The 18,404-nt window shown below is 34.5% G+C and overlaps 1 protein-coding gene across 5 annotated transcripts in view; it reads left to right on the top strand.

Moving 5' to 3' along the window:
• The window catches only part of XRCC4 (X-ray repair cross complementing 4), a 292,420-nt gene that overhangs the window by 71,941 nt on the left and 202,075 nt on the right, over nt 1–18,404 (top strand). For all 5 annotated transcript variants that reach the window (XR_014147101.1, XM_081826618.1, XM_031016809.2 and 2 more), the window contains exon 4: nt 16,013–16,179. Coding sequence is in view for 4 of the 5 variants with exons in the window: in XM_081826618.1 (XP_081682744.1) it covers nt 16,013–16,179 (167 nt within the window). In the remaining variant the exon portion in view is untranslated. The remainder of the gene's footprint in view (nt 1–16,012; nt 16,180–18,404) is intronic.

The raw sequence follows: 18,404 nt of genomic DNA, 5'->3' as shown, positions 1-18,404 counted from the left end.
ATCTTAGCTCTGTCCAGTTTAAGAAAGCAACCTAAGTTCATGGGAATGTCTTTTATTTGTTTGCTTAAAATCACCACTTTAGTAATTCTAAGGGTATATGGAATGTGATAGTTCCTGTCCCTTAATACATAGAATCCCTTTGGGAAGAGTTTCTGTCAAGTCATTTCAAAAGCAGTAGCCATCCCCATAATCAGTCCTTAGGTTTTTGTTTTTGTTTTTTGTTTTTTGTTTTTAGTTTGTGCCTTGATCCAGTTAGTAATGATTGGATAGCAAATCTGAGTTTATCCAAAGCATGAACTTGTAAATGCTTGCCATGAACTTGTAGAAGTTTACTTACCTAGGTTAAAAATTAAATAAACTGGTCGGAGCTACCTTTCCCAAAAGGAGCTTGGTATGTGACAGGCATATCAGGCATCATGGCCTCCTTCTTCAGTTTATAGCCAAACACTGATTTATAAAATTATGATAATTTTTAAAGAGTCTACATTCTGTAGTTTTCTGACCTGGTTTATTAAGGGGAATGCTTTTTTCCTCCCTTAATATACTGTAACCATGACAGTAAGTGCAAAAGCATTTCTAGTAGTTGAACATAAATCTTTGATCTGACCTTTTGAGTCATATGATCAAAGAAAAATTGCCCTTTTAAAAATTTTATGAAATACTCATTTTGCATCTGACATTATTTCCCCATGGATATAACTCTTCATATAACTGTGTATCTCAGTGTATACTGTGTTTTCAGATTGCCACCCTCCTTTCCACTGCTCCCTCACTCTAGTTTTAGAGATTTATCCCTTAGCTCCCTGTTGAATAAATTGAGATTACTACATTGTCAAAATACAATAACTGCTATACCATTTGGACACTTTTGGCAATGAGTAAGTGTTCTCATTTGAGAGCTGCTTCATAAGAAACAGTTCACAGAGGTGGAACTACATACAGTATGCCAAAATAGTTGATTTCTTTTGGACTTAACTGAAACTAGGTTTCTGCTTTTAATATTTCCTAACAGCAAGGTGCTATTCTATGTAACATGACTTATTTACATAGTTACCACAAAACACTTGGTATTTCATGCAGCAATGACATTATTTCATTGAAAACAGTAATTTTAGTACTGCAGTATTTCAACATTTTTGTCTGGCTACATTTTTACTTTGTGCTTATAAAAGTTGAAAATTCATGGTTGGGATATGATGGTTTATCTTGATTTTTCTGAAATTAATTTATTAACATTGTAAGCCTTATAAAATACTACTCTCTTTACATTTATGTAAAGCAGATATTTTATCTGACTTATCTTTGTATAATGTAGATTGCCTTGTACATACACATGGTAGGAGTTAAACAAAATATTTAATTGAATTTCAAGTTTTTATATAGGATTCTTACTGACTACACTTCATATATTTCTTATGAAGTATTTTACTATAGAGCTCAAAATCTGAATTTATTACTATTAGCCCCAGAGAGACTTCTTATAGTCTTAGTACTTATAGTATTATATTATTTTGTACTTAAACTATTATACTATTTTAGTCTTAGGTCCATAGAGCTCAAAATCTGAATTTATTACTATTAGCCCCAGAGAGACTTCTCTATTAACTGAATGCCTGAAACATAGTAAGTACCCAATAAATGTTACTTATTATTTAAAAATACTATGATATAATTTGGCTTATTTCATCACATTGATGGAATATATTCTCTGAATATTTCTTTATTATTTTGAAGACATTAATTTATTGATTTTTGGTATCCAGCATTGCGATAGAAATCCAGTGCCATTTTAACTCCTGATCATTCACATATAACCTGTTTTTATTTTATTTTATTTTATTATGTTATGTTAATCACCATACATTACACCATACATTACATACATACATTACATTACACCATACATTACACCATACACCATACATGTTAATCACCATACACCATACATTTTTGATGTAGTGTTCCATGATTCATTGTTTGCATATAACACCCAGTGCTCCATTCAATACGTGTCCTCTTTAATACCCATCACCAGGCTAATCCATCCCCCCACCCCCTTCCTCTCTAGAACCCTCAGTTTGTTTCTCAGAGTCCATAGTCTCTCGTGGTTCGTCTTGCCCTCCAATATCCCCACTTTCATTTTTCCCTTCCTACTATCTTCTTTCTTTTTTAAACATATAATGTATTATTCGTTTCAGAGGTACAGATCTGTGATTCATCAGTCTTACACAATTCACACCGCTCACCATAGCACATACCCTCCCCAGTGTCTATCACCCAGCCACCCCATCCCTCCCACTCCCCACCACTCCAGCAAACCTCAGTTTGTTTCCTGAGAAAAGCACATATAACCTGTTTTAATGGAATCTGGAATCTTCTGGGATTCTCTTTTTGTCCCAGTCTGAAATTTAATGTTGTTATGTCTTGATAGAAGTCCTTTTTTAAATCCAGTGTGCTGGGACCTTAGTAGTCTCTTTCTGTCTGGAAATTTCAGTTCATGTATTTCTCCTACTTTTTAAATTCCTTTTCTGTTTTGTTTTATGTTTTGGCTAACTTTATTATGTGGATTTTAACTGATCATCTTTTGGCTAACTCTATTATATGGATTTTCACTGATCCTGTACTGTGCTTATCCTCTAATCTTCTTATAATTTCTCTCCTGTTTTCCATCTGTTTCTTTATGTGTGTGTGTGTGTGTGTGTGTGTGTGTTATGTGCAGCCCAGAATTTTATTCTTTGAAACCTCAAGTCAGTACGTATGGTTTCTACTTATCTAGGTCAGGGGAGATTGCCCTGTGAGGAACTCATGGGAACATGGGTCTCACCCTGTTTTAGTACCTTCCAGTTGCTGCCTGCTGTCAGTCGTTCTTCAGTCCCTTGATAGGTTTTGGTTTTTGGTTTTTGGTTCAAAGTTTATAATTGTTACCTCCAGGGGACTTAGTCTAATATAGCTTACTTTGCCATTACCTGAACTGGAACTACCTCAGTGTTAATTCTTAATTACATTTTTCTTTGCAAGAAAATTCAATTAGATGCATGGTTACTATCTGTTGTGCTCTTCGGTTCTTCTCAAGTATCAATAGATAGTAATTTTTATACCTAATAGGCAGTTTTCCTCTTTAGTGATTATTCACCTAAAATAAGCCTTGAAAATTTTTAAAATGTTTTTTAGACGAATGCTTTGTTTTTATCTTGTCTCTAGGTAAATAAGGGAAAAAATCAAAGTAAATATTATTAGTTTTCTGTATAAATATTTTAGATAGAAATTTATTTCCTAAAGATCTGCCACTGAATTACAATAAAGTTTTTTTAGGATTCTTATTTTTTTTTTATTTTATTTTTTTAAGTAGGTTCCACACTCAGTGTGGAGCTCAGTGCAGGGCTTGAACTCATGACCCTGAGAGCAAGACCTGAGCTGGAGATCAAGAGTCAGACGCTTAACTGACTGAGCCACCCAGGAGCCCCATTAGTAAATATTTTTGAATGAAAAAATATGGCAGAAGAATTTTTAATCCATAGTTTAAAAAGGCAATTATTTAAAATTTTTAGAAGTAAATTCATAAACCATACAGGAAAATTTTTGATTTTGTCTTTGATTTCATGTTTCATCATTTCATTTAAGTTGAGGATTTAAAGATACTTGGTACTTTTATGATTTTTTAAGGATCACTAGTTTTGAGTTTATTAGTTTATGATAATTGATTTTAAGAATATTAGAGTTACAGTTAACAATATTTTTTTATGAAAATATTTTGTTTCCAAATGTTTCTAATGTCAATTTAATGACTTTTAACCAGTTATGCTATTTCATCAATAAATGTAATTTAGTGCCTTGGGGGCAAGATAGGGGAGGTTAGCCTTAAGTTTCTGAAATTTTTAAAGGACAAAGGGCCAGAATTTTATAATCAGAAAAAAAAATTACAAGATTCTATTGTTTTAATTTTCCTAGAGAATGTTATGAGAGACCTGAACAATTGTTACTTAATAGGATAAACTGGTTTAAGTTCTGAAGTAAATGATCCAATCCATTTCGTTTTATGTTTTATTAACACATTTCCTAATTATCCCACAGCAGGATATTTTATCATAAGTTTTGTCTAGTGTTTGCTTGCTTACTATTTCTTTGGGGCCTTAGAAGCTAAGCAACAGCAGTGATCCCAGCCCCAATGACATTTTTCTCTGTCATAGCCACTCTGGAATGCTACTGTGTTAAAATAATCAACCATTTTTAGAAGACAAATCAAATTCAAACTAACTTAAGAGAATAGAGTTTTTTGTGTCTTTAGGTGTTACTTCCGTTGTGGTTTATTTGCAAAATCCTTCATTATCAGCGCTTAGGTTTTTGTTCACAAATCTTGTATAGGATAAGTCATTATTACGCAAACAATGAATCATGGAACACTACATCAAAAACTAATGGTGTAATGTATGGTGATTAACATAACATAATAATAAAAAAATAAATAAAATTTATATGGATATAAAAAAAAAGGGTAAGTCATTATTTTGAATACAGTGGTTACAATTACTTGTGCAGGACCCCACTGAAAATAAATGTCAGTATTGGGATTCTAAAATAGAGATTTCTAAGGTTCCCGTACACCATGTAATTCTTTTGATATGATCAAGGTATCAAAAATAAGACAAAGTAGACAGTTGCATTTATATTTCAACCTACAGATCATCTTATCAGCTGCAGTGGAGGGAGTCTGATTTAAACAAAGCATTAAGAAACTTAGCCAAAGGACATAAAAATAACTCTTGATTAGATGAAGAAACATAATGATCCTGAATGGAGAAATTACACTGTTAATTCATATTGGAAATAAGTTAATTCCTTATAAAATAATTTGAAAATGAGTGTAATTCCAAACAAAGTTCCTAGTATTTTTTTAGTCGCTTTTTTTGGTTTGTTTTTAGCTTGTCTGAAATTCACAGTCAAAATTCTTGGGATGTGCTTGGCAAAACTAGACAATAAATACAATATTGAAAAAGGAATTAGGTGGAATTTATAATCTTTAATAATAAAACATTATAAAGCTGTCATAATTAAAGGAGCATCTTAGCACTAGTAAAAGAATAGTGAATGATGGTAGTGAAGAGGAAACTCAAGAAAATACTTAAGTATACATAAATATGTAGTTTCTAATAATCGTGGCGTTTTATATCAGGGAGAGAGTGGTTCACTGAGTAAATGGTGAGGGAACATTGCTTATGTATTTGGAGAAGTAAATTAAAAATGAAAATATAGGTAAGTAGTCACTTTCTCTGATTTGTAAAGACCTTGAAAGGAAACTATTTTTATTTTTTTAAGATTTTATTTTTAAGTATTCTCTACACCTGGTGTGGAGTTGAACCTACAATCCCAAGATCAGGAGATGCATGTTTCACTGACTGAGCCAGCCAGGCACCCCAAAGGAAACTATTTTTACATTTAAGTACATTAACTCTATAAGTAATATTGCCAGACCAGAAGAATATTTGTAGCATTTATGACCAAGTATTCATTCACTCAGTTAACAGACATATTTTGAATCCCTACTATGAGTATGGGGAAGGGAGACAATAACCATTTATAAATAAAATGAATTAAGATGATGATAACTGCTGCAAAGATTATAAAATATTGTTTAATACCTGTACTATTGCTATTTCTTTGTAGGACTATTTGAAGGATTCTGGAATGCTTATATCATAGTTAAGGTAGTCAAGACAGTGTTTCCAGAGGTAACATTGAATAGAGACCTGAATAAAATACAAGAGGAAGCCATGTGCAATTCAGGGAGAAGAACATTCCAGAAGAATATGCAAAGACTATTAGTTTCCTGTTACCACCGTAACAAAGTAGGACAGACTTAGTGGTTTTCTTATTTCTTTTAGCATCAAGAGGCTGCCAGCCTTCCTTGGCCTGTGTCCACATCATTCCAATGTCTTTTCATCTTTACGCTGCCTTAGCTCAGTCTGATCTCCTGCTTCCCCCTTATAAGGACCCTTGTGATTACATTGGGCCACCTGGATGATCCATGATAATAGCCCCATCTCAGGATCACTGATATAATCACATTTGCAAAGTCCCTTCTGCTATATAAGGTAATATTCACAGATTCTGGGAATTAGGATGTGGGCATCACTGGGGGTCAGTTACTTATCCTGCCATAGACCCTGATACACTATATTCATTTTTAGTTGCTACTGTAACAAATAACCAGAAACTTAGCAGCTCAAAATAATGTAAATTCACTATCCCATGTTTCTGTAGGTCAAAAGTCCAACACAGGGGCACCTGGGTGGCTCAGTCAGTTAAGGGTCCAACTATTGATTTCGGCTCAGGTCATGATCTCAGGGTCATGGGACTGAGCCCTGCATTGGGCTCCACGCTCAGTGTAGAGTCTGCTTGAGATTGTCTCTCCCCTTTCCCTCTTCTCCTCCCCCCACCCTGCTCACAGGCTCTCTCTTTCTCGAAAGAAAGAAAGAAAGGAAAACAGAAAGAAAGAACATCTTTAAAAAAAAAAAAAGTCCGACATAGTAGTCTCATCTAGCTAAAATCAATGTGTCAGCAGTACTGTATTTCTTTTTGGAAGCTCTACAGAAGAACCCATTGCCTTGCCTTTTCCCAGCTTTTGGACACCACCCACATTTTGGTTCAAGGTCTCCTTCTGTCTTCAAAGCCAGCAATTTTGCATCTTTCTGTGCTTCTCTTCAAATTCCATGTCCTTCTGACTGTAGCTGAGAAAGGAAACTCTGATTGTAAGGATTTATGTAAATAGATTGGGCTCATCCAGATAATCCACAATAATCTCATCATCTCAAGGTCTGTATCCTTAACACATCTGCAAAGTCCCTTTTTCACAGAGAAAGTAACATATTCACAAGTTACAGAAAGTAGGGTATAGACATTTTGTGGGGAGCACCATTAATTACATTTGGGGGTAGCTGCTTATTACATATCGGAATAATTGACCTATTCAAGTGAGAGATGCAATTAGAGAGGTAGTAATGGGCCAGATTATAAAAAGCCTTTTCGTCCATTGGAGTATTTAAAGAGAAAATGTTGTAATAAAATGAGGGAACAGATCGATGCTATTCTAAAAAACTTACTGGGATGATAGATTCTGTATCTGTGCTATCTGATACAGCAATTACTAGCTACATGTCGCTGTTGAGCCCTAAAATGTGGCTTGTGTTACTGAGGAGCTCAGTTTTTAATTTTAGCTAATTTAAAGTTAAATAGCTCATGTGTGGCTAGTAACTGTTGGAAGCAGGACTACTGGAAGAACTATTGGAAGATACTACGTATATTTTTGGAGATATTTTGCTCTGACAGAAGCAGAAAACTGAACAGTAGCTAGAATTAGATATGACATTAAAGTGGTTTTGTTTTGTTTTGCTTTGCTTTTGTTTTTAGACTGGTAATATTGAAGCACATTTGTATTAATTATGTGTTGTTGAGTAACAGGTTATCACAAACTTGGCAGCTTGAAACCATGTACATTTATTATTTCATGGTTTCCATGGGTCAGAAATCCAGTCATGGCTTTGCTAGGACTCCTGTGAAAGCTGCAATCAAGGTTTTGTCCAGAGCTGCAGTCTCATCTCAAAGGTGAAAGATTTGTTTTTAAGGTCATGTTGTTGCTGGCACAATTCAGTTCCTTATAGCCTGTTGGACTGAGGGCCTCAGTTTCTTTGCTGGCTGTGATGGTTAACTTTATGTGTTAACTTGGATGGGCTAAAAGTGCCTAGATATGTGGTCAAACATTATTCTCGATATCTGTGAGCAAGTGTTTGGATGAGATTCACATTTAGATAAGCGGACTTTGGGTAAAGCAGAATGCCCTTCAAATGAGGGAGGACCTTAGTTGAAGGCCTGAACAGTACAAAAGACCGATCTCCCCAGAACAAGAAGGAAATCTGCCGAGAGATTTCATTGACTCTTCCTAGATTCCCAGCCTGCTGGTCCACCCAGCAGATTTTGGACTTAACCAACCTTCACAATCATGTCAGCTGGGGCGTGCCTGGGTGGCTCAGTCTTTAAGCGTCTGCCTTCGGCTCAGGTCATGATCCTAGGGTCCTGGGATCGAGCCCCAAATCGGGCTCCCTGCTCGGTGGGAAGCCTGCTTCTCACCCTCCGACTCCCCCTGCTTGTGTTCTCTCTCTCACTGTGTCTCTCTCTGTCAAAAAAAATAAATAAAATCTTAAAAAAAAAAAAATCATGTCAGCCAATTGCTTACAATAAGTCTCTATATGTATAAACATCTTATTGTTTCTCTGTCTTTAGAAAACCCATCTAATGCACTGGCTGTTGGTCAGAGGCCTCCTACGGTTTTAAAATGATTATTTGTCAGAAATCACTCTCAGTTCCCTGCTGCATGGGCTTCTCCAACATGGCTGCTAGTGTCATAAAAGCCAGCAAGGAAAAACTCTATTAGCAAGGTGGATATTATAATCTTACATAACTTAATCACTGAAGTGATATATGTTACCTTTGCTGTATTCAGTTCATAAGAAGCAAATCACAGTCCTCCTTGCACTTAAGGGAGGGGATTACACAGGATATGAGTCCCAGGAGGTTGAGATAATCAGGTGCAGTCTTAGAGGAAGTGCTGTGTACTATTTAAGCAGTCATTTTCCTGCATATAACCTTCCAGTAGCTTTTTGTTATAATTGGAATAAATGCTCAACTTCTTACTGTAGCCTACAAAATCCTGTGTGATCTAGTCTCCTGTCTCCCTTTTCCATCGCCTCAACTGTGTTCTCCCCCTAAGTTTTTGCAAGGTCTTTTTCCCTGACTACCATATCCAAAGATATGCTGCCCTCTAGTCACAATCTCATTACTTATTTTATTTTCTTCATTGATTCTACAGCTGTGTGAAATTATAATCATTGTGCACCATCAACTCTTTCCAAGAGAACACATTGTTTTCCTTTCTAACAGCAGTATCTCCAATGCCTAGTACATAGTACATATTCAAAAAGTCTGATAAATGAATGAATGAATGTATTCTGCGTTTCACCGTGTAAGAATGGGGATACTAACTTTTGACTCCCCCAAAACTTAATTCCTAATAGTCTTATGTTGACCAGGAGCCTTACCAGTAACATAAACCATCGCCTAACACATGTTTTGTATTTTATATGTGTTATATACTGTATTCTTACAATAAAGTAAGCTAGAGGAAAGAAAATGTTACTAAGAAAATCTTAAGGAACTGAAAATACCTTTACAGGACTGTACTGTAAAAAGTCCACATGTAAGTGGACCTGTGCAGTTCAAACCCATGTCACTCAAGGGTCACCTGTACAACATAAATAATTAACCCTGCTATAAAATATGGAGTTTAAGTATTACTAGCTAGACAATATTGATCTCATCTATTGTGGCAAATGTAGCACATGCATGCAGATGTTAATATTAGGGGCACCTGCAGGTGGGGGGGTGTGAATGGGAACTGTCCCCATTCTATTATTCTATAAAACTAAAAGTGCTCCAAAAAAATAAAGTCTATTAATTTAAGAAAAAAAACTGGGGATACTATGTGTAATATGTAGCCACTATCCTTTTGCAGCTTTTAGCATACTACAAAAAAAAAAGTAAATACTGTAATGCTATGATAGATATCCATACTTACTCACTAGACCACCCAAGTATAACTGAGTGAACGGTGAATGTCTAGTGGAAAATGCAGGGAAGAGCTAGGTTAGTAGTGAGGGGGGATGGACAATGAATTCTGTTTGGGCATTTAAAGTTTGAGGTTTGCATAGGTCATTTTGCTGGCACCATTCCAAAACAGAGTTAAATGTGTACGTAAGTCTCGAGTTTGGGAGAGCCCTCACCTACATATACATTTGGCAGTTTTCAATTTATCGGTAATAATGGAAGCTGTGATATTGGATAATCCTATAACTATAGAGGAAAAAGAAAAGTAGGTCAAGAGACTATACCAAGAAATATTACCATTTAGCATCTAAGTGGAGGACAGAGAAGCATACTGCACAGATGTGATTAGATAAGTATTATGAGATTTAGAAGAGTGTTAGGGAATCCAAGGCAATATTTCTTTATCAGCACCTAATACCAAAAATAAAGTAACAGGCAAATAATAGGTATCTACTGCTTTCTATCACCTCCCCCCCAATCCAGTTACTATAAAAAATCTTCCAGTTGATTCTAAATCCCTGTATAGTATAATCTTTAATTATTAATTTTAACTCCTAATTAGGCTGAGATAAATCTAGATTTTACTGTATGTCTCATGAACCAAAAGACTCATCATCCATTTTAAGACAGTAGTGGAGTGAACATTTATAGTCATTCAAAGTAAAAGTAACTTTGGAGATTCCCTTACCACATAGGCTTTGGGTTTTTGTTGTGAAGGATTCTCTGACTTCTACCAATGATTTTTACAATTATGAAGACCAAAATAAGAATTCTTAGATGATATTTAATATATTAAAGCATATAGCATGGCCTTAAAATTCTAATAATTTTGTAGCACTCTAATTCGAGATCAGAGTATTTTTCACTTTTAGATGATTGCATTTTGATTGTAAGAACCTACAGAATCTAAAATATACAGAGCCTTGCTTGACCATACAATCATCTTGAGATATTTAAACATTTTTTTTTATGAGCTGTAAGAAATTTGGGCAAGAAAATAGTGGGAAAAGTGAGATTAGTATTCTCCTAGTATATATAGCTCTTTTATCTTTTTTAGAAGGAGTCCTTATCGGTATTCTTTTCTAAGTTCTAGATATCTTCGAAAAGAAATGTGATCAGTTGTCAACCTAGAGAAATTACTGCTTTAGGAGGTACATTTGTAATGTTATTTATTTAAATATGAAATAAACATTTCAACAGGCCACTAAACCGAAGAGTTCATGATACATATCTTAGTAAAAATATATTTGATCCAAAATATGAACAAGTGATAATTAACATAAGTAGGCCAAAATAATACAGTTTAGTCTCTTTTTTAAAACTTGACTGATTTCCTGTATTACTGAATTTTGTAACTGTGTATTATAACAGCTAAGTATATGCAACTGTGTATTTGTCTAAAATAGACAAAACATTCTGTATTATAAACTATAATGGGCAGGCTTTACTTTTTTAGTGTACACATATCTAGATACAGCTAAACTTTTGTCTGATAGGAATAAATTAAAAACATACTGAAAAAAATGTGTTCCTCTTTGCCGTCATTTGCCTTGTAATAACATCAAGGTATCTTTATTCCTCCTTTTCCTTTAGCTTTACATTTTGGTTCCCAGGACAGTAGCAAAGATTAAGTCTGCAAGGTTATTTAGACTACTTTGATAATGTATCAAAACTCAAATTCTTTAAATAATGTGTTCTAAGCAAAATATCAGCTCACTCTGTGATAACTCTCCTCTCCCCAGAAACATTCAGAAGGGCCACAAACAATCCCCCAGGAATTGGTTAGTAATTATCCATAGTGTTTATTTTGTATACTTTAGTAATGCTATATATTCTCTTTAATCTGGTCACTCCAAAGAACCTGAAAACATTCTTTAAAAAAATCTGACAAAAAAAAATCTGTGTAGGTTTTATTAAACATATATATTATCATAGTATCAAGTGCTATTATATAGTTTTTTAACATGCATTTTTTGTTTCAGTTATACTGTTCAATAAGATAAAACTTTGTTATATTCTTGAACTATTTAAAATATTTTTTAATTTGTGTTCAGAGCATCACGGTCCCATTTTTTTTGCTTTTTGTTTTTTTTAAGTAGGCTCTGCCGCCAGTGGGGAACCCAGCGTGGGGCTTGAACTCACCCTGAGATCAAGACCTGAGCTGAGATCAAAAGTTGGACACTTAACTGACTGAGCCACCCAGGCGCCCCATTGTCCCAGTTTTTTTATTTGCCTGCCCCATTATAGTTACATTCCTTTATTAATAAGGATCATTCCAATAAAAAATTGGAGTCTTTATTTAGTGCTTAATATTTGTCTAGAGCTGTGCAAGATACTGTAGAGACAGTGAAAAAAATATAAGATAGGCCCTCTGATCTTAAAGAGCTAGGTATTTAAAAGACTACATTTCTGAAACAACCAGAGGAAAATATAAGGAGGATGACAGGAAGGAAAAATTGTGAGACGAACTGTGAAGTATTAAGAATAGGTCAGTATAGGCTAAAGTAGTTATAGAGAATGTGACCTGGGCTTTGAAGTGGGTGGGTAAGGAGGTATGGCATTTAATCTTGGATTTAAGAATTGACAGATACCCAGAATAAACAAAGCACTGGCTAAAGAAAATAGATAAGTTTTCTGAAATTGAGACCTTTTAATGCAGATTGGAATTTTTTTTTTTTTAAAGATTTTATTTATTTATTTGACAGAGGGAGACACAGCGAGAGAGGGAACACAAGCAGGGGGAGTGGGAGAGGGAGAAGCAGGCTCCCGGCAGAGCAGGGAGCCCGATGGAGGGCTCGATCCCAGGACCCTGGGATCATGACCCGAGCCGAAGGCAGACGCCTAACAACTGAGCCACCCAGGTGCCCCTGCAGAGTGGATTTTAAAAATGTTATTATTTACTTGTTTTAATATCTAAAATTATGACACTTTAGAACTAACTAATGCAAACTCCTACAGTTATCAACATTTAAAAAGTTAATTGTTCTCAACTTAAAATTTTAGATTATAGACTGTGTCTTAAAGATGTGTCTTAAAATTTTAGATTAAAGACTGAATGAGGTGCCTAGTATAGGTCTATGTACCAAATTATCTACAAGATCTTGAGAACTGACTACAAAAAAACGTTTTTGACCATGCCTATAAAGGAGAGACATGCTTTCAGGATGCCTTTAATTTGTGGTTTCTGATTCTGGTGTACCATTTGAAGTCCTGGTTTTATATTTAGATTATTTTGAAATTACAGAACTAATAATTAAAAGCTGTGCTAATAACCTTCTATGTCAAACAAAAAGCTAAAGTAGAAGTTTTTAAAACCATCGCATCCATATAGTGTGGCTTTTGTGCAAATTTGCTTGTTTTAAAAATAATACTTTTTTAAGTTGCCACTTTTTATTTGTAGGCTAGTATAAAGGTCTGCTGGATATAGGGGCACATGGGTGGCTCAGTTGGTTAAGCGTCAGACTCTTGATTTCAGTTCAGATCATGATCTCAGGGCCTTTGGATTCAGCCCCCTGTTGGGCTTTGCACTCAGCACAGAGTCTGCTTGTCCCTCTCCCTCTGCTCCTCCCCCCACCCATGCTCTCTTGCTCTCCCTCTGTCTTTAAAATAAATAAAATCTTTTTTTTTAAATCGGCTTGATATAGAGTGAGAGTGCAGAAATACTTTACGCTTCTCGTTTCATTAGGTCTGATAAAAGGCCCTGATCAGAGTTCAGTGCATATGTCCCCTTCCATCTTCAGTGATGCGGAAAGGCTGGAACAGCAGCAGTGAGGGTAGAAGGGAGCTTTGTGCCGTGGCTCTGAACTGCGTGTGTTACAGGAAGGATGGCCCAGCAGGGTTCCTCTGCCATTTCAAAATTTTTCTAAGAAATAAGTTGAATGTTTCAAGTAAATTTCTTTTCTTGGATTGAATTTCTAGATACTTCTTGTATATTTTTATGGTTTAGAAAAACATGTTCACACCCATTAAAGGACCAAATACTAGTGAATATAATTAGAAAACGGAAACAGAAAATAGTTGTGTATTCCTAAGAAATGACATTTTAAGTTTATTCTATAGTGACTAGCCAAGAGAAGATTTAAGAATTCTCTTTTGGAATTTGAATATATAGGTTTGAATGATATTTTGAAAGAAATGGCTTATTAGTGATTTAGAATTGGTTCCCTTCTTCCTTTGCCATCTAAGATAGATGAGTAGGCAGCTGGACTTATGCTTATCTGTACATTTGTATTTTACCAATTACTTTATTCAGGATCAAAGTGTGGCATGAATTCATTATCCATTTGGCATTGTTGAAACTTTCAAATAATTAAAAACTCTTTCATTTCTAAAAATGTCTATCTCTGCCTGACAATTGTGATAATGAGAAAATACAGAATCATTTTGTGGGCTTATGTTTTACTGATAATGTAATGTATTATATAACAATAAGCTTAATTTTTCTTCTATTTTATATCAATTCAAAGTTATATTCTGTATATTCTATAGGTGTTCTTTAACTTTTGTGTGTGTGTGTGTGTGTTTATAACTAAGAAAAGTTTCAAAAGGTAAATGCTTAAATTTTTTTTGCCCTTAAATTTACTTTCAATTTATATATTCTTTACACAGATAAAGCTTTCTTTTCATATGTGTGTGTGTATATGTGTATATATATATATACCATGTATATATGTATGTGGGTGTATATGTGTGTGTGTGTGTATATAAATACCCACATATATATACTATGTTCCTATTAAATGAATACCATAGTAGAAATTACTGATCTGGCAACCCAAAAAACCTTCAGTTTTGCTCTCAGTTCTACCACTCAATGCCATTATAGTCTCTCTTAAGAATTATGTGTAGGTTGTGAATCTAATTCTTCCTTTTACTAGTTTTTAAATTTTTAATGTTTCATTATTTATTTTTTAAAAGATTTATTTATTTAAGAGAGAGAGAGTGTGTGTGGGGAAGGGGCAGATGGACAGAATGTCCAAGCAGACTCCTGCTGAGCAGGGAGTCTGATATGGGCCTCTATCTCACGAGTCATGACGTCAGGACCTGAACTGAATCCAAAAGTCAGATGCTTAACTGAGTGAGCCACCCAGGCGCACCACTAGGTTTTTAATTTTATTTATTTATTTATTTATTTTGTTGTTGTTGTTCAGTTAGATACCACTAGTTTTTAAATTAGATTATTCTCTTATGTCAGGAAACAGCATAACAGCATAGCATAGTAGAATTTTGACTATATTCCTTCAATATATTAGATAACTACTCTGAACCTCAGTTTACTAATTTATGAAGTAGATATGATAGTTTCATTCTGGTGATGATTAGATGAGTTGTATGTGTGTTTTGCCTGAGTTAAATTTCAACTGCAGGACATGGTAACTATATAATAATAATTATCATTTTTAAAATCTTATATGTAGCTGTTATAATAATTTTAATAGTAAGGATAATTATAATTATGATTAAATCACTATATTTCATTATTTTTATCTATCAAATGAGGACAACACATGTCCCCTTCTAAATTCCATAACTATAATGAAACTGTATTACACTATTTTATTTTAAAGTGCCTTCTAGTAGAGGATATATTTTCACAAGTCTTACCTTTATGAAGAAGTACACAAACTTGACATTGGACAGTATTATTTGTAATTTATTGGTTTTTGAAACAGGTAATTACTGAATGGTACCTCAGGTTTATCAGTTTCCTAAAACCCTGCATTTCTCTTAACTATTACCAAAATTTTGCTCTTTCTTCAGAAATATATTATGTCACTTACTCTCTGTTATCGCTAGTAACAGAAAGTACAGTTAAAAATCTTCGTGTATAGGGATGCCTGGGTGGCTCACCCAGTTAATCATCTGCCTTTGGATCTTGTTATGATCTCAGGGTCCTGGGATCGAGTCCTGCATCAGGCTTCTTGCTCAGCGGGGAGTCTGCTTCTCCCTCTGCCTGCCACTCCCCCTGCTTGTGCTCTCTCTCTCCGACGAATAAATAAATTTTAAAAAATCTTGAAAAAAAAAATCTTCGTGTATAATTCCTTTTCTTACTCTGAGAGGTGACTTAAGTTGTAATAAACAAATGGTAGTATGCTTATATGGTATTTAGTTGTTTTCTTCTCTGCTAGGAGATGGGAGAGTGACTTACCACTTATACAAATTATTCTTGGGTTATATGTTGATTTACATGATAAACTTCCGTAAGAAGGTAGGAAGTTGCCCAGTTTTTCTTCACTGTATTTGTATCTGATAAATGTACTGCATTTTTTCCCCCTCAGAAGAAATTATGTATATTTAAAACTGGGCCACTCAATTTTGATATTCTCCCAAAACTAATAATGTTTTCCTTTTGTTCTAGTTCAGACTTGGTTCCTTCAACCTGGAGAAAGTTGCAAGTCCAGCTGAGGTCATTAGAAAACTTATTTGTGATTGCCTGGATACTATCACAGAAAACCAAGCCAAAAATGAGCACCTGCAGAAGGAAAATGAAAGGCTTCTGAGAGATTGGAATGATGTTCAAGGACGGTATGTGCTAATGTTCTTGTATTATAAAAACACTAAGCTCTCATATTGGTATAGATTTAAGTTAATGATTTGTAAGTTTATAATATATGTAGACTAGCATATATTTAGCATAAAATCTTTACTTAGTATGATTAAATCAAACTCTCGGTCATTACTGTACATTATCAGAGTACGTTAACACTTACTGGTCTTGGTCATTAGTATTTGGTGGCACCAGCAAACTAATGAACAATAAGGAGTAATCAGGCAATGAGAATCAGAAGCCATTAATATTAATCAAAATTTAGGAAGTTGATATTTATAAATTTAATTTACCTCAAATTATAGGATTAATAATGAATAAAAAAAAGACATGAAATGTAAGTATGCCAATTGATTACTTATATGGACTCTTTATATAAATGGTAACTATTTCAGATGCTGTGTGCTTTGGCTCCTGATATAGACTTATTTTGTTCACTGAGAATTCATACTACCAGCATTTTAAAAAGATGAAGTAATTGTGTTTACTAGATAAGACATTTGGAAGCCCTTATTTTCCTGATTTTGCCTCTTTTTAAAAAAAAAAAAAAAACGGAGAAAGTCACTTTACTTCTTATTATGCATTTTTTTCAACTGTATCATAATCTAGGCCAGCCCAGGGTGTATTTTTATTACTCTGTTATGTAAGAGATGTTTGAAGGAAACAAAATATATGTTGTGACCATTTATATCTCTACAGAGACGTATAACATCATATGCATGTGTTTATACATATGTGCATGGCAACATCTGAAAGAATTATATGGAATATATATAATAATAACATTATTATTATATCCAGTATATCCAGTAGATTTTTTATCTTTCAATCAAACCAGTAGCTCTGAAACATAAGAACAATTTTCCAATTTAGGATCTTTTTAGGATAATCCTTAAGATTGTTTAAAATGGATTGGTAAGTAAACGTGAGAGTATATGAAAAATGTGAAGGGTTTACCACTATCAATGTATGTTTGCGGAAAGGGTGTTAACTAGAAGGAATTATGTTTCTATATATCCAATTATATTTATTAATGTAGGACATGTAAACTTAACACCTAGAACTTGACTATATTTGGCTGTCAGTGATTATATTAAGAAAGTATCTTGTTCTCTTTTATTTCTGAATTAACATTTATCTCCAGTTGTATTAAAAAAATGAGACCAAATCAAAACTGTGTAAATATTAGGAAACCATGTGGAAAAATAAGTTAATTTTGCTCTTCCTCTTTCTCCTTAAAGTCATGTTAGTATGAATCAATACCAAATATCTGTGCTAGAAAGCATGGTTCTGGGTCTTTATCTGTAGTTTGGATATGCTTTTCTATTTTATATATGCAATACATCAAATTAAGGGAGATGTACTGTGACTGTGATAAGCCATTATATTTAAAACTCAAAATATCCTCAAGATGATAGGAAATTTGTTACACAAATTGCCCACAAAAATGCATACTGGGTACTTGGTCTTTAAACTAATTGCTTTAAAATGTCTGCCAGAGGTTGAAAGAGGTGTTATCTCATCAGTATTCAACACCACTTTCGTAGACTGGAAAGCAGCAGGGAACAAAGACGAGACGGTGGAGACAAACGCACCCCTGTGCTGTAAAACAGTGGGGGAGGGCTGTGTATAATATGTGGCCCCCTGATGCTTGATTTGCTATTCCTGAACTGTCCAGAAAGTGCTTTTGCATTATTGTGGCAAAACGTTTCCATTTGATCAAAAGCACAACCATATCTTTCATGCCAGGCTTATTATGCTCCAGCTATTCTTTTTTTGTAAATACCAGGTCACGTATTTTCTCCAGCGGTTGAAGACTGTGTGCCATTGTGGTAGCTTCCCAAACAGGAAATGAGCCTTCTCCAGAGAATTCTGGATTAGTTAGCTCTATCTATTTTCCAAATTTTCCAAATGGTTTTCTTTCCTATCAGAGGAGAAGGTGGCCATTTTAAGGAGCTGTAAATACATCTTGGTCATGGCCAAGCAGTACTTTTCTAAATGTTCCCTCTCTAGAGCCTTAGTATGGTGGAAAATGAGCAAAGCATTTAGATTTCCACCTTCTACATGGCAGTAGTACTGATGAAGAGTCTTTAGGGAAATTAGAAATAGGACATGAACACAGTGAGTTCGGTAACTGAGGCCATAGAAAGTAGAGAATCATTAGAGTGGCAGCCATCATGTTAGGCCTGGCCACAGTTCAGTT

Source organism: Leptonychotes weddellii, chromosome 7, assembly GCF_054177405.1.
Source record: "Leptonychotes weddellii isolate Sample4059 chromosome 7, ASM5417740v2, whole genome shotgun sequence".
In the NCBI taxonomy this organism is placed as follows: Eukaryota; Metazoa; Chordata; class Mammalia; order Carnivora; family Phocidae; genus Leptonychotes; species Leptonychotes weddellii.
Note: the sequence above shows the minus strand (reverse complement) of the source record. Positions and strands in the feature narration are given on the sequence as shown.